This window comes from Myotis myotis, unplaced genomic scaffold, assembly GCF_014108235.1.
Source record: "Myotis myotis isolate mMyoMyo1 unplaced genomic scaffold, mMyoMyo1.p scaffold_m19_p_10, whole genome shotgun sequence".
NCBI lineage: Eukaryota > Metazoa > Chordata > Mammalia > Chiroptera > Vespertilionidae > Myotis > Myotis myotis.
Genome location: NW_023416314.1, coordinates 12,710,320 through 12,725,811, shown reverse-complemented (window position 1 = coordinate 12,725,811; position 15,492 = coordinate 12,710,320). Strand labels below are relative to the sequence as shown.

Genomic DNA, 15,492 nt, shown 5'->3' with positions numbered 1-15,492 from the left:
ATCCTGTATTAATTCTACCTATGCTCATTCCCCGGTTCCGAGGGAGGAGCCAAAGTGAAAGCCACAGAGCAAAGCCCAACCTGGACCAATCTGTAACAAGGATGAAGACAGGAAAAGAAACAAGAGAGCATCAAAGCTCTACACTTGTTTGCAAAACAGCACACACCAAAGCTTAGAGCTTCCGACTGGGTTGGGCAGCTGCTGTGGACGAGCCAGCTGACACCCCTCTGCACCCATATTTCACAGTTTTATATCTGATAATAGAGCTATTAATGATGACATTCTTAAAATTCCTTAAAAGGAACTCAAGGTGACATTATTTCATTGTCCCTGGGACCATATTGAAAGCAAGAGTCTCTCTTTGTCATGCTAACTTATAGGACCTGAATCTTGCACGTCAGAATCCCTTGGGAATCTCAGTGGTAGAGATGACAATTCTGATCACTGTACAGAGGGTGAAGGATGGTTTAAATAGACTGTGGCTGTGCACTGAGTTGAGGAGGAAAGAGGTATAAAATCCTATCAGACCTCCCTAAGGAGAAATTGTTGACTCCAGATTCAGCCATTCTCCATTAAGGCTCTCTTTTGCCTATTTCCTACTAAGTGTCTTTCCATGTAGAGAGACAAAGGTGTTACCCATACTGAGTATTTATGAATGTCACAAAAGTGAAGGGGAAAAAAATACACAAAGAAAACTTCCAAAGAAACTAGCTATGCTATTACCTTGGTAATAGCCATTTTCCATTTGGTGTATTTAGTCCCTTAAGAGTACATTCATTTCTGAAAATGCAAAGTTAATACCCAGAGTATAACCTACTGGGCGAAAGAAGATGACCAAAAGGCTAGAACACTCGCTGTTCCTAAAACTACCAAGTGGAGGTTAGAAACAATGCAGCAAATAAAACCTGTGAGCACGCCTGAAGGACCCTCTAATCCAACACCATAAAATCATAGCATCTAGTCATGCATGGAAGGCAAATTGCGAAAAGAGATGGAGACAAACTGCAACAACCCAGGAAACTGTACTGGTGCTACTGTTATAATTAGCCGTACTGACAGCAATTACCACTGTCAAAATTCTAGTGTGTATGGATTTACTTGTGAATATGTTTTCTTAACCAAAACAATTTTGGATTTAGTTTATATGTGTCATTATTCATTGCCATTGAGGTGATTTTAAGAGAAGAGGCAAAAGGAGAAAAATGGAAATTAGACTACAAATACAAATTTCACATATAACTTACCCTAAAATCCTGCTTTCTAGCCCAGGAATGGCAAACAGGTTTGATCTTGTGTTCCAATCCCAACTGATTAATAGAGGCTGCACTGAGAAGGATTGCTTGGGCCAAGTGGAAAGTAATGGATGAAGGATGGGGAAATTAAACACCAGAAATAGGTACCTGCCATTCTGGGTCTAGTTCAGTGGTTCTCAACTGTGGGTGTTTGCTCCCCAAGGGATATCTGCAATGTCTGAAGATATTTCTGGTTGTCCTGACAGGGGAGGTGCTAGTGGTAGAGGCCAAGGATGATGTTAAACAGCCGACAATCATTCCCAAGCACTCTCTCCCACCCCAGCAAAGAATGATCTGGGCCGGAATGTCAGTAATGTTAATGCTGGGGAACCATGTTCTAGTCTAATCTATCCTATCCATGGATCAGGTTTTCAGCCAAATGAAAACCAATTTGTCTTCAGGAAGTTTTCCGGAGCTACCTCTCCTAATGCTAGAGCAATTCCATACGACTTGACTGGAGTATTAGAACTAGGGAATCTGTTTGATCTGGGCAGTTCACACTGTCCCTCACTTGTATTGTGATCATGGACAAATTACTGTTTTATTTGAATAGAATTAGAAGGAGTTTGACTAGACAATCACTGTAAGTAGGCAAAAGACAAACTGCTAAAGAAGCCCTTTAAATGGCTAAAGGAATAAAGCCCTTGCTGATATTCTCTTCTACAAAAGAATGTTTCTTCAGCTTAAGGCAAGTTTACCAATTCCTTTCAATTTCCACAGGATGCAGGGTTACTACTAGCTGTGCCTGAATTAAAATTATTTTAATTTTCATGTAATGCTTAAATATTTTGTCTAAACCCTTACCTTTTTAAAAAAGATTTTTTCATGTTTATTTGTTTATTTTATTTAGAGAGAAGGAGGGAGGGAGGGAGGGAAAGGGGAGGAGGAATGGGGGAGGAGAGGGGGGAGACAATCAGTTGCCTCTCACACATGCCCCAGTCAGGGACTGAACCTGCAACCTGGGGACCTGGGTATGTGCCCTGACTGGGAATTGAACCTATCACCTTTTGGTGTATGGGATGATGCTCCAAACAACCAAGCCACACCAGGCAGGGCTGAACGCTTATCTTTAAGTCAGAATGCTTTGGCATCTCAAGGTACTTCTATCTCCATGTACATCACCATAATAACATCTGAACTTGGCTTCCTCCAAGTCTCCACCCATCTATTCTGTCATCTCCTGTATCATTTAAGCTATTAGGACCAACTGCATAGCTGTTTATTACTATGTATCTTTTTTACTCTATAAATATGTTTTTATCAATCAATTCAAATATTTCAGGGTCTTCTTTGTGCCTATGACATTAATGTTAGGAATAGGAGTAGAGGCTGGAGGAGCTGGAGGTGTTGGTACAAAAAGACTGAGTTTCTAGCTACAAAGCATTTACAGGCTAATTAAGAGGCTACCGCACATAAAGCTATTAAACAACCAATCATATTAACTAGGTGGTAGCAAGGAAATGTCAATCTGAGAGTAAGAAATGCCAGAGAATGAAATAAAATGTCTGCTATACACAGAATAAGGATGACCCAGAAACTATCATATGAAATGTTAGGAAAATTCCTTATGAATTAGATACATAAGGGATACTTAAAAGGCTGATTCTCTGTGTTAGAGATGTTAGACAGATGTGCAAAGTATGGCTGCATGACAAACTGGAAGAACCGATTAATGTTCCCTCCAGAGAGTAAACATACACAGACACATTTGGAAGTTAATGATATAAAGCCATATGTGTAAGTTAGACTACATCTATCAGAATAGAGATCCCTTAAACCACTCTCACAGCGACATTTATGTAAGCATAAAGGAGCAGCAAACTTAATCACAGTGTAGTTCAGGTTTCGACAGGTACACTAAGGAACTTTCTGAAGCAAAGTATGTATGTTTACTCTTAAAAGTTAATTTCTAAAGATTAGGAATATGCCCTGGAACTAAATTATTTAAGCCCATGTCATACATTTATACTTTTTAAAAAAATATATTTTATTGATTTTTTTTTTTTACAGAGATTAAGGGAGAGGGATAGAGCGTTAGAAACATCGATGAGAGAGAAACATCGATCAGCTGCCTCCTGCACACCCCCAACTGGGGATGTGCCCGCAACCAAGGTACATGCCCTTGACTGGAATCGAACCCAGGACCTGCCAGTCCGCAGGCTGTCGCTCTATCCACTGAGCCAAACCGGTTAGGACTATACATTTTTTGAAATACTAATCGAATTATTTTTATCTATGGTGCCTCCTGTGGTAGGAAAGCTAATTCTCACTCCCTTGTCAGCAAATACACTAGAACACTATTATAGCCACTACCTACGTGTCCAATAGCAAATGTCTTAAGTTTCTAGCATTACTTGGTAAGACTGCATTTTGGACATTTTCACTATTACTGAATAATTTTTTTTTTTTTTTTTTTTATTTTTATTTATTTTTTTTTTTAAATTTTTATTGCTTAAAGTATTACAAAGGGTATTACATATGTGTCCATTTTATCCCCCCGCCCTAGACAGTCCCCTAGCCTCCCCTATCCCCCAATGTCTTATGTCCACTGGTTATGCTTATATGCATGCATACAAGTCCTTTAGTTGATCTCTTACCCCCCTACCTCCTGCCCCGCAACCCTCCCCGGCCTTCCCGCTGCAGTTTGACAATCTGTTTGAGGCAGCTCTGCCTCTGTATCTATTATTGTTCAAAAGTTTATAATGGTCTCTATTATCCATGAATGAGTGAGATCATGTGGTATTTTTCCTTCATTGACTGGCTTATTTCACTTAGCATAATGCTCTCCAGTTCCATCCATGACGTTGCAAATGGTAAGAGTTCCTTCCTTTTTAGAGCAGCATAGTATTCCATCGTGTAGATGTACCACAGTTTTCTAATCCATTCATCTACTGATGGGCACTTAGGCTGTTTCCAGATCTTAGCTATGGTGAATTGTGCTGCTATGAACATAGGGGTGCATATATCCTTTCTGATTGGTGTTTCTGGTTTCTTGGGATATATTCCTAGAAGTGGGATCACAGGGTCAAATGGGAGTTCCATTTTCAGTTTTTTAAGGAAACTCCATACTGTCTTCCATAGTGGCTGTACCAGTCTGCATTCCCACCAGCAGTGCACAAGTGTTCCTTTTTCTCCACATCCTCTCCAGCACTTGTCGTTTGTTGATTTGTTGATGATAGCCAGTCTGACAGGTGTGAGATGGTACCTCATTGTTGTTTTGATTTGCATCTCTCGGATGATTAGTGACTTTGAGCATGTTTTCATATGTCTCTTGGCTTTCTGAATGTCCTCTTTTGAAAGGTGTCTATTTAGGTCCTTTGCCCATTTTTTGATTGGATTGTTTATCTTCCTTTTGTTAAGTTGTATGAGTTCCCTATAAATTTTGGAGATTAGGCCCTTATCAGATATGACATTGGCAAATATGTTTTCCCACACAGTGGGTTTTCTCATTGTTTTGTTGATGGTTTCTTTTGCTGTGCAGAAGCTTTTTATTTTGATGTAGTCCCATTTGTTCATTTTCTCTTTCGTTTCAAGTGCCCTAGGAGCTGTATCAGTGAAGAAATTGCTTCGGCATATGTCTGAGATTTTGTTGCCTTTGGATTCTTCTAGAATTTTTATGGTTTCCTGTCGTACATTTAAGTCCTTTATCCATTTTGAGTTTATTTTTGTGTATGGTGTAAGTTGGTGGTCTAGTTTCATTTTCTTGCATATATCTGTCCAATTTTCCCAGCACCATTTATTGAAGAGACTATCTTGGCTCCATTGTATGTTCTTGCCTCCTTTGTCAAATATTAATTGAGCATATTGGTTCGGGCCGATTTCTGGGCTCTCAATTCTATTCCATTGATCTATATGCCTATTCTTGTGCCAGTACCAGGCAGTTTTGAGAACAGTGGCTTTGTAATACATCTTGATATCTGGTATTGAGATCCCACCTACTTTGGTCTTTTTCAGGATTGCTGCAGCTATTCGGGGTCTTTTTTTATTCCAGATGAATTTTTGGAGAGTTCGTTCTAGATCTCTGAAGTATGCCATTGGTATTTTAATGGGAAGTGCATTGAATTTATAGATTGCTTTTGGTAGTATGGACATTTTAATGATGTTGATTCTACCAATCCATGAACACGGTATGTTCTTCCATCTGTTTATGTCTTCCTCTATATCATTTTTCAACGTCCTGTAGTTTTCTGAGTAGAGGTCTTTTACCTCTTTAGTTAAGTTTATTCCTAGGTAGCTTAATTTTTTTGGTGCGATGGTAAACGGGATTGTTTTTATAATCTCTCTTTCTGAAAGTTCACTATTGGTGTATAGAAATGCCTCGGATTTCTTGGGGTTAATTTTGTATCCTGCTACATTGCCATATTCATGTATTACGTCCAGTAGCTTTTTGATGGAGTCTCTAGGGTTTTGTATGTATAATATCATGTCGTCTGCAAATAAGGACAGTTTTACTTCCTCTTTTCCAATTTGGATGCCTTTTATTTCTTCTTCTTGCCGAATTGCAATGGCTAACACTTCCAGTACTATGTTGAACAGGAGTGGTGAGAGGGGGCATCCCTGTCTTGTTCCTGTTCTTAGGGGGAATGGTGTTAGTTTTTGTCCATTGAGTATGATGTTGGCTGTGGGCCTGTCATATATGGCTTTTATTATGTTGAGGTATGATCCTTCTACTCCCACCTTGCTGAGAGCTTTTATCAAAAATGGGTGTTGAATTTTGTCAAATGCTTTTTCTGCATCAATTGATATGACCATGTGGTTTTTTTCTTTCAATTTGTTTATGTGATGTATCACGTTTATTGATTTGCGGATATTGTACCATCCTTGCATCCCTGGGATAAATCCTACTTGGTCATGGTGTATGATCTTTCTGATGTACTGCTGGATCCGATTTGCTAAGATTTTGTTGAGGATTTTGGCATCTATGTTCATGAGGGATATTGGCCTGTAATTCTCTTTCATTGTGTTGTCTTTACCTGGTTTTGGTATTAGGGTGATGCTGGCTTCATAGAATGAGCTTGGAAGTGTTCCTTCCTCTTGAATTTTTTGTAGTAGTCTGAGGAGGATAGGTTTCAGTTCTTCCTTGAATGTTTGGTAAAACTCCCCTGTGAAGCCGTCTGGTCCTGGGCTTTTGTTTGCTGGAAGCTTTTTGATGACTGCTTCAATTTCTTCCATAGTTATTGGCCTGTTGAGATTTTTAGATTCTTCCTGATTGAGTTTTGGAATGTTGTATTTTTCTAGGAATTTGTCCATTTCCTCCAGGTTGTCTAGTTTGTTGGAGTAGAGCTGTCCATAGTATTTTTTAACAATCATTTGTATTTCTGTGGGGTCTGTTGTTATTTCGCCTCTATCGTTTCTGATTTTGTTTATTTGGGTCCTCTCTCTTTGCTTCTTGGTGAGTCTGGCTAGAGGTTTGTCAATCTTGTTTATCCTTTCAAAGAACCAGCTCTTGGTTTCATTGATTTTCTGTATTGTTTTTTTGGTCTCTATGTCATTTATTTCTGCTCTAATCTTTATTATCTCCTTCCTTCTGCTCACTCTGGGGTTTTCTTGTTGCTCTCTTTCTAACTCTTTGAGTTGTAGAGTTAGATGATTTACTACCATTTTTTCTTGTTTTTTGAGATAGGCCTGTAGAGCTATAAACTTCCCTCTCAGGACTGCTTTCATTGTGTCCCATAGGTTTTGGATTGTTGTGTTTTCATTGTCATTAGTTTCCAGGATGTTTCGAATTTCTTCTTTGATTTCATTGGTAACCCAATCAATATTTAATAGCATGCTATTCAGCTTCCAGGTGTTTGAGTATTTTGGGTTGTTTTTATTGTAGTTTATTTCTAATATTATGCCATCGTGGTCTGCGAAGACGCTTTTTATGATTTCAATCTTCTTGAATTTGGGGATACTTTGCTTGTGACCCAATATATGGTCTATTTTTGAATATGTCCTATGAGCATTTGAGTAGAATGTATATTCCCTGGCTTTCGGGTGAAGTGTTCTGAAGATGTCTATTAAGTCCATCTGATCTAGTGAGTCATTTAGGATTGCTGTATCTTTGCTGATTATTTGTCTAGAAGACTTATCCAGTGCTGTCAGTGGTGTATTAAAGTCCCCTACAATGATTGTATTGTTGTCGATCTCTCCTTTGATATCCTCCAGGAGTTTTTTTATGAATTTGGGTGCTCCTGCATTGGGTGCATATATGTTTACCAGGGTTATATCTTCTTGTTGTATTGATCCCTTTAATATTATGAAGTGGCCTTCCTTATCTCTTGTTATGGCCTTCACTTTGAGGTCTATTTTGTCCGATATAAGTATTGCTACCCCAGCTTTCTTTTCCTTTCCATTTGCCTGAAAGATATTTTTCCATCCTTTCACTTTCAGTCTGTGTGAGTCCCTTCTAATGAGGTGGGTTTCTTGTAGACAGCAGATGTATGGGTCATGTTTTTTTATCCATTCAGCCACTCGATGTCTTTTGTTTGGAGCATTTAGTCCGTTTACGTTTAAAGTTATTATTGAAAGGTACTTGTTTGTAGGCATTTCTGTTTTTGTGTGGCTGTTTTCTTTCTGAGCTTTTTATTTCTTATTTTTATACCAGTCCCTTTAGCATTCCTTGCATTGCTGGCTTGGTGGTGATAAACTCCCTTAGCCTTTTTTTGTCTGTGAAGCTTCTTATTTCCCCTTCAAGTTTGAATGATAGCCTTGCTGGATAGAGTATTCTTGGATTCAGTCCTTTGCTTTGCATCACTTTGTAAATTTCCGTCCATTCTTTTCTGGCCTGATGTGTTTCTGTTGAGAAATCATTTGACAATCTAATGGGAGATCCCTTGTATGTAACTTTCCGTCTCTCTCTTGCAGCCTGTAAGATTCTCTCTTTGTCCTGAACATTTGCCATGGTAATTATGATGTGTCTTGGTGTGGGTCTTTTTGGGTTCACCTTGTTTGGGACTCTCTGGGCTTGTGTGACTTTTTTCTTCCCCACCTCAGGGAAGTTTTCTGATATTATTTCTTCTAATAGGTTTTCTAATCCTTGTTCATCCTTCTGTTGTTCTGGTACCCCTATTATTCGTATGTTGTTTCGTTTCATGTTGTCCCAAAGCTCCCTTAGGCTCTCCTCCTGTCTTTTCATTTTTTTCTCCAATTGCAGTACGTTTTGGGTGTGTTTTGCTTCCTTGTCTTCTAAATCACTAATTCGGTCCTCCGCTTCTCCTAGTCTACTGTTGATACTTTCAATGGAGTTTTTCATTGCAGCTATATCACTCTTCATTTCTTCTTGGGTCTTACTTAAGTTGTTGATTTTTTCATCTGTTTCTTCTAGCTTCTTGGAGAGGTTGTCGATTTTTTCCTCCATCCGGTTTATGCACTCTAGGACCCTTATTCTGAATTCTTTTTCTGTCATGTTGCATGCCTCTGTATTACTTAGCTGCTTTTCTGGAGAGTCCTCCTTCTCTTTCCTTTGGGGGTTTCTTTGTCTACCCATGTTTGATCTCGCTGACATATCTAGACGTTGAGTCGTTCAGTGGCTGCTCCCTTGGTGGCAGTGACTCCTTGGTCTGTGGTTGCTCTTCGGGCGGTTGCGGTAGCAGCTGCTCTTCAGTTGGCAGCAGCTCCTCTGGTGGGTGCTGTTCACAGCTGTGGTGGCTCTTCTGGCTGGTGGGGCAAGGTTTCACGTACAGCTGCTGTTCCTCAGCAGAGTGTGTGGTGCTCAGGAGGTTGCTGTTGCTTGGATCTGCTGCGTTGATTTAAAGGCACAAAATACAACACAACATGGCACCACGTACCAGGCACTATACACAAATATATTCACGATATGAATAACCCCAAATAAAGGTGACCACCTGAATTAAGAGAATTAGGGGATAAGGAAGAAGGAAGAGAAAAAGAGAAAAGAGAAAAAAGAAAAGAAAATTAGGGACCAAAAAAAGGAGTGCAAAAATGAAATTGGGAAAAAGGAGGGGGGAAAATAAAAGCGAGAAAAGAAAAGAAAAGAAAAAAAAAGAGCGAAAAGAGAGAATGAAGTGGAAGAGGGGAAGAGACTTTTTTATATGAGGAGAATACTCCTATAGAACAGCCATTAATCCCAACAAATTCCAGCAACAGCTCCCTGGAGATGAATGCAAACTAGAAACAACCAATAATATAACGATGAAAATAGAATGGAGAACACTAATCCCAAAATAAAATAAAGAGAAAATAAAATGGCACTTTAAAAAAAAATGGTAAAATGGTAGCAGTAATAATACTGGTTAAAAATAAGAAGGTAGTAATTAAAAGGGTAAAATCAGGTGATGGAAAAAAGAAGAAATAAAAAAAAGAAAAAAAAGAACAAGAAAACAAAAAAAAGAAAAAAAAAAGAAAAAAAATTGGTTTCTTAGTTAAAAGGTGAAAAAAGAAAAAAAATATATTGCAGTAGTGAAGGTCCTTCGGTTCTTCTATTCTTCAGTGTGGCTCGCCTTAGACCTGCCAGGTATTCAGGAGAGTGTTGAGTTTCCCTGCGATACACTGTTCCTCTGTGTTATAAACCACAGTCCTTATTTTAAAGCAAGCCGCATTTGTTTCCCAGACTGCCTTATTTTGTGTTTAGCAAAGAGTCAGTTTGTGGGTCAGCCTCTGGGTGGCAGTGTTCTGGGGTTGGCCTCTGAGGCTATAGGGCCTCTCTGTCCAGTGGAAGTTCACTGCCCAGAGCTGGCTGTGTAAGAGTTATCAGTGCTGTGTTGTTGCTGGGATTCTTCACTATTACTGAATAATTTAAATGAGCACAAGATTAAAATGAAGAGTAACTGAAGTTATCCCCCTACAGCATTTTCTTCTCGGGAGATAATCTTTTTAAGACTGTTTCTTAATGTTGTTCTTACTTAAAACCAGATTATAGCTCTCTGTAGCCTATTTCTCCAACTCTACCTGGGCTAGCATTTAGGGGTTCCACCAATCTTTCTCTTCCCTTCAATCACATTAACTTCATCTGTCATTAGAACCTACCTTCTGCCTAAATAGACACATTGGTTTAGAATGCCCATGAGTTCCATGTCCTCAACTTTTAAATCAATAGACTCTCAATGTAATCTAATACATAGTATTCTGAAAACAAATGCTGAACAAGCCACACTATTATTCAACTCATCACATTTCATCTATTTTGGACAGGTAGCAAATAAGTCCACATTACAAATGAACAGAATTTAAAATGAGAGAATTTGCCAAGGGCTGTTTATGTATAAGCTTTCCATTATATTATGCATATGCTATTTAATTTTATATCATAGAATGTGAAAGTATAATGGCTCTCTTTTTAAACTCAGAGACATTTATTTATTTATTTTTAAAATATATTTTATTGATTTTTTTACAGAGAGGAAGGGAGAGGGATAGAGAGCTAGAAACATCGATGAGAGAGAAACATCGATCAGCTGCCTCCTACACACCTCCCACTGGGGATGTGCCCACAACCAAGGCACATGCCCCTGACCAGAATCGAACCTGGGACCCCCCCAGTCCACAGGCCGACGCCCTTATCCACTGAGCCAAACTGGTCAGGGCAAACTCAGAGACAATTTTTAACAACACTTTCAACAGGGTTCTTTGACAGTGAATCAAAATAAAATCCTGCTTCTGTTTGCATTAAATATACCCTAGTGCAGTGATGGCAAAGCTTTTGAGCTCGGCGTGTCAGCATTTTGAAAAACCCTAACTTAACTCTGGTGCCGTGTCACATATAGAAATTTTTTGATATTTGCAACCATAGTAAAACAAAGACTTATATTTTTGATATTTATTTTATATATTTAAATGCCATTTAACAAAGAAAAATCAACCAAAAAAATGAGTTCGTGTGTCACCTCTGACACACGTGTCATAGGTTCGCCATCGCTGCCCTAGTGCATCAAATAATTAAGCATAATGGATTCCCACAGAAAGAGACAAGAGGCAAAAAAAGAATAGAGAAAGAAAAAGAAAATACAACTTTTATAACACCCTTACATTTGTTGACAGGGATTATAGAAACAGTAAGAGAGCCCTTAAAATGAGGAGAAGAGCATGAGACATTTGTTTCTACATCTTTTGAATTAAACGGAGAAGACTCATATACTTAATGCCACCAAAGGTAGAGACATACCTAATATTATTTTCCGTTTCTTCACTATCTGTTTCTTCAGAGCTTCTGTACTTATCTGGATCTGGAAGTGTGCTTGGATCAAATCCATCATCGTCATCATCACTCCAATCCAGAAAGGCTTCTTCTTCATCTTTGGCCTAAGAAAAAACACAAGGGAAATTGTGGTGTAAGAAAACAGCTAATAAATACTCAGGTCTTATTTCTAGACACAACTAAATACTCCTCTAACTAAGATCCTCAAATTAGAAGCCTTCTATTCTGGTGAAAGCCTCTATATGATTTTCAGAACTATAATCATTGGCAAAGAGAAAGAAAACGAGTCATTTCAAAAATACAATACGGTTATGAAAGTAAATCATTATTAAGTCTCTCACATGTGATATGGGGGAAAACAGTCAGTTCTGTTACTTCCATATAATACAATTATCAAAGAATCCTATCTAATAAAAGAGTAATATGTAAATTAACCATCACTCCATGACAAAGATGGCGGAGTCCATAGTGGCCAGGGCAGGATGCTGGTGGTGTTGCCCCGGCAATGTGAGCCCAGCTTCTGCGCCCCAGCCGTGCAGTGGGAGGGGAAGGGCTTCTGGCCAGAGGCCTGGGCGTGGGACGCTGGGCTTGCCTCACCCCTGGCAACATGAGCCCAGCATCCCTGCCCCAATCGCAAGGCAAAAGGGGTGGAGCCTCGGGCCGCAAGCGGAAGCCGAGAGTGCGGGGAGCACCAAGAATGCTGGGAATTGTAGTTCTGGTGGCAGTCCCTGAACTGGAAGCGGAAGCCAAGAGTGCAGGGAGCATCAGGAATGCTGGGAATCGTGGTTCTGGTGGCGAACGCATTGCGTGATCTCCTAGACACTCCAGCGAAGTGAGCCTGGAGCAAGTTACTATTGCGGGTGGGGAGTTGAGGGAAAGCAAAGGTGACAGACATAAGTCAGAGTGTTGAGGAAAAATTAAAAGGAAGATATCCTGCCGAAACCGGTTTGGCTCAGTGGATAGAGCGTCAGCCTGCGGACTGAGGGGTCCTGGGTTTGATTCCGGTCAAGGGCATGTACCTGGGTTGCGGGCACATCCCCCATGGGGGGCGTGCAGGAGGCAGCTGATCGATGTTTCTCTCTCATCGATGTTTCTAACTCTCTCTATCTCTCTCCCTTCCTCTCTGTGAAAAATCAATAAAATATATTTTTTTTTTTAAAAAAAAGGAAGATATCCTGCAACTTCTAGGAAATCTCAACCAATGGAGCAAAGAAAAAAAAAAGAAGCTCTATTATTCTGTGAGCACCAAACCAGACTGGGCTGGGGTCTCACACAATTCACTCATATGATTGCAAAGACAGACAGAAACTTCACTCTTTCATGTACCTAGGCAGATACAATTCATGACATGCACGTTTTCATGGATGAGGACTTAACAGCACTGTTTGCTATACACCCTTTGGTAAGTCACCTTTTTGGTGGCCATTTGTGTTAGTTGATTGCCATAATCAAGAGTAAAAATTAAAACTTTTCTATCTCTATGACAAGCAGTTCCTTACAACTTGGAGCAAGGCAACTATCTATAATAATCTATAATAATAAAAGAGTAATATGAGGGGCAATGCGGCAGGCAGGGAGAGGCAGTTAGGGGCGACCAGGCAGGTGAGCAGTTAGGGGCGATCAGGCAGGCAGGCAGGCGAGTGGTTAGCGGCAATCAGGCAGGCAGGCAGGTGCAGTTAGGAGTGATTAGGCAGGCAGGCAGAGTGGTTAGGGGCAATCAAGCAGGCCAGCAGGCAAGCAGTTAGGAGTCAGTGGTCCCAGATTGTTAGAGGGTGCAAGCAGGACTGAAGGACTGCCCCCCCCACACGAATTTCGTGCACCAGGCCTCTAGTCCTATATAATAAAAGGGTAATATGCAAATCGACCGAACAGCAGAATGACCAGTCTTCATGACGCACACTGACAACCAGGGGGCAGACACTCAATGCAGGAGCTGCACCCTGGTGGTCAGTGCACTCCCACAGAAGCCCTGAGCTGGGCTCACGGCTGGCGAGTACAGCAGTGGTGGCGGAAGCCTCTTCCACCTCTGTGGCAGTTCTAAGGATGTCTGACTGATGGCTTAGGCCCACTCCCCTAAGCTGGCAGTCAGACATCCCCTGAGGGCTCCCGGACTGCAAGAGGGCACAGGCTGGGCTGAGGGATCCCCCAACCCCCACCAAATGCACAAATGTCATGCACTGGGCCTCTAGTAGAGTATAAAATAAAGTTGTCAGTGCTCCCGTCCACACATGTGTAAATGTTAAAACTACCCAAATTATTAGGTCAAAATATAAAAGGCCAGGAGTGAGAGTACAGAGACCCTTTTTGCCTGATGATTTTGATCATTTTATAACCACAATAATCTAAGTTTTAAAATAATCAGATGAGTACAAACTCATTAACAGTACGGGTTCTTCTAAATTCAAGTGTAAGTATAAAGTCAATGAGAACAATGGGAAAAGGAAAGAAATAGCAAGAGATAAAAAAAGCACTAACATGGATTAACTTGGGAACTATCCAGTTTTGTACAAGTAAGTAGGTAGGTGGGCCATTTTGTTTTTGTTTTATGGTAGTTTATTTTTGTCAAAGAATAAAGGATACAATGTCAAAATTAACTTACTACACATCCTATATAATAAAGGCTCATATGCAAATAGTTGTCATGCCCTCGCACCCTCATGCGAGGGCTGAGGGACCTGAGGCTGCACTCCCCGCCTGGCAGGGCTTGACGGGGGACCTGAAGCTGTGCCCCCCGCTCTGTGGGGCTTGTCGGGGGTGGGGCCGACTGGGTCTGGGTCTTGTGCAATTTCGAGGCGTGCACAGATGGGCGGGACTTGACTCTGGGTCCCATGGCGTGCCCCAGACTCTGACAGGAGAGAGATTTTCATATACATTTTACTAATTTTCTTTCATCTCTGACACTTCTATTATAAAGGGCAAATAGCAATATTTCCTCTAATTCATTCACTTTTAATGTGCATGAATTTCGTGTACTGGGCCACTAGTTTATGTAATAAACATCTCTTATAACAAATTTATTTCTGGCATACTGGTTTTGTCACCTAGTAGATAAGACATACAAATAAGCATTTCTACATGCATTTAAAAGATTATAATTTCTCTCAGCTGCCATTTTTATAATTCTTCACACCACATGAGACAAACTTCAGTGATTCTTTATTTTCAAATATTCTTTCCCAGAAACTAAAACTCAGACTAGCACAGCAATGGAGCATGCAGGCCACTCCAGAAGCAATGGAGCATGCAGGCCTCTAACACTTTGAACAGCTCTCCTTTGGTAAGTCTACACATAACAAAAGAAAGAAGATGTAAAGAAAATAGGGATTAGTCATCAGTGCTTAAGTTCATTACTGCTTTTTGGTGAAGCTTCCTGCTAAAAATAAAGGGTCTGGAGACAAATATCAGAGGGGACAAGGTTGCCACCAGGAGCAGTAAGCAGAATTTGAAGTATTATTAAAAACACAATAATCCGCCGAGACCGGTTTGGCTCAGTGGATAGAGCGTCGGCCTGCGGACTGAAAGGTCCCAGGTTCGATTCCGGTCAAGGGCATGTACCTGGGTTGCAGGCACATCCCCAGTAGGAGATGTGCAGGAGGCAGCTGATCGATGTTTCTCTCTCATTGATGTTTCTAACTCTCTATCTCTCTCCCTTCCTCTCTGTAAAAAATCAATAAAATATATTTAAAAAAAAAACAAACAAACAAAAACACAATAATCCAGGTGAGCAGGGAATTCAATAAAGACTTTGGCAGTGGAGATAGAGGTTGGGGGCATGCATGAAAGATGTTAAGGAAGGAGAACCAACTAGACTGTGGACCAATATATTATGGATACATAATATATTTCAGAGAATCAATATGCACAGAAGCATAACTGTGCATGTTAAATATGGTCTAAGAAAGCAGTTTAGTAAATACTGTGAAGATGCCTTAGGAAAATGCCTTTATTCAGCTATTACATGTGCCAGACACACTACTAGGTTCTAGAGGTGCAGCTATGAATAAGACACAGTCCTGCCCTGATGATAAACTGTTCTGAGATAGTTACCCATGAAGTATGATA

The 15,492-nt window shown here is 40.3% G+C and overlaps 1 protein-coding gene across 2 annotated transcripts in view; it reads right to left on the bottom strand.

The window, feature by feature from the left end:
• DDX10 (DEAD-box helicase 10) overlaps positions 1 to 15,492 on the bottom strand; it is a 268,004-nt gene that overhangs the window by 13,898 nt on the left and 238,614 nt on the right. For both annotated transcript variants that reach the window (XM_036324521.1, XM_036324520.1), the window contains exon 17: positions 11,398 to 11,534. In XM_036324521.1, coding sequence (XP_036180414.1) covers positions 11,398 to 11,534 — 137 coding nt within the window. The remainder of the gene's footprint in view (positions 1 to 11,397; positions 11,535 to 15,492) is intronic.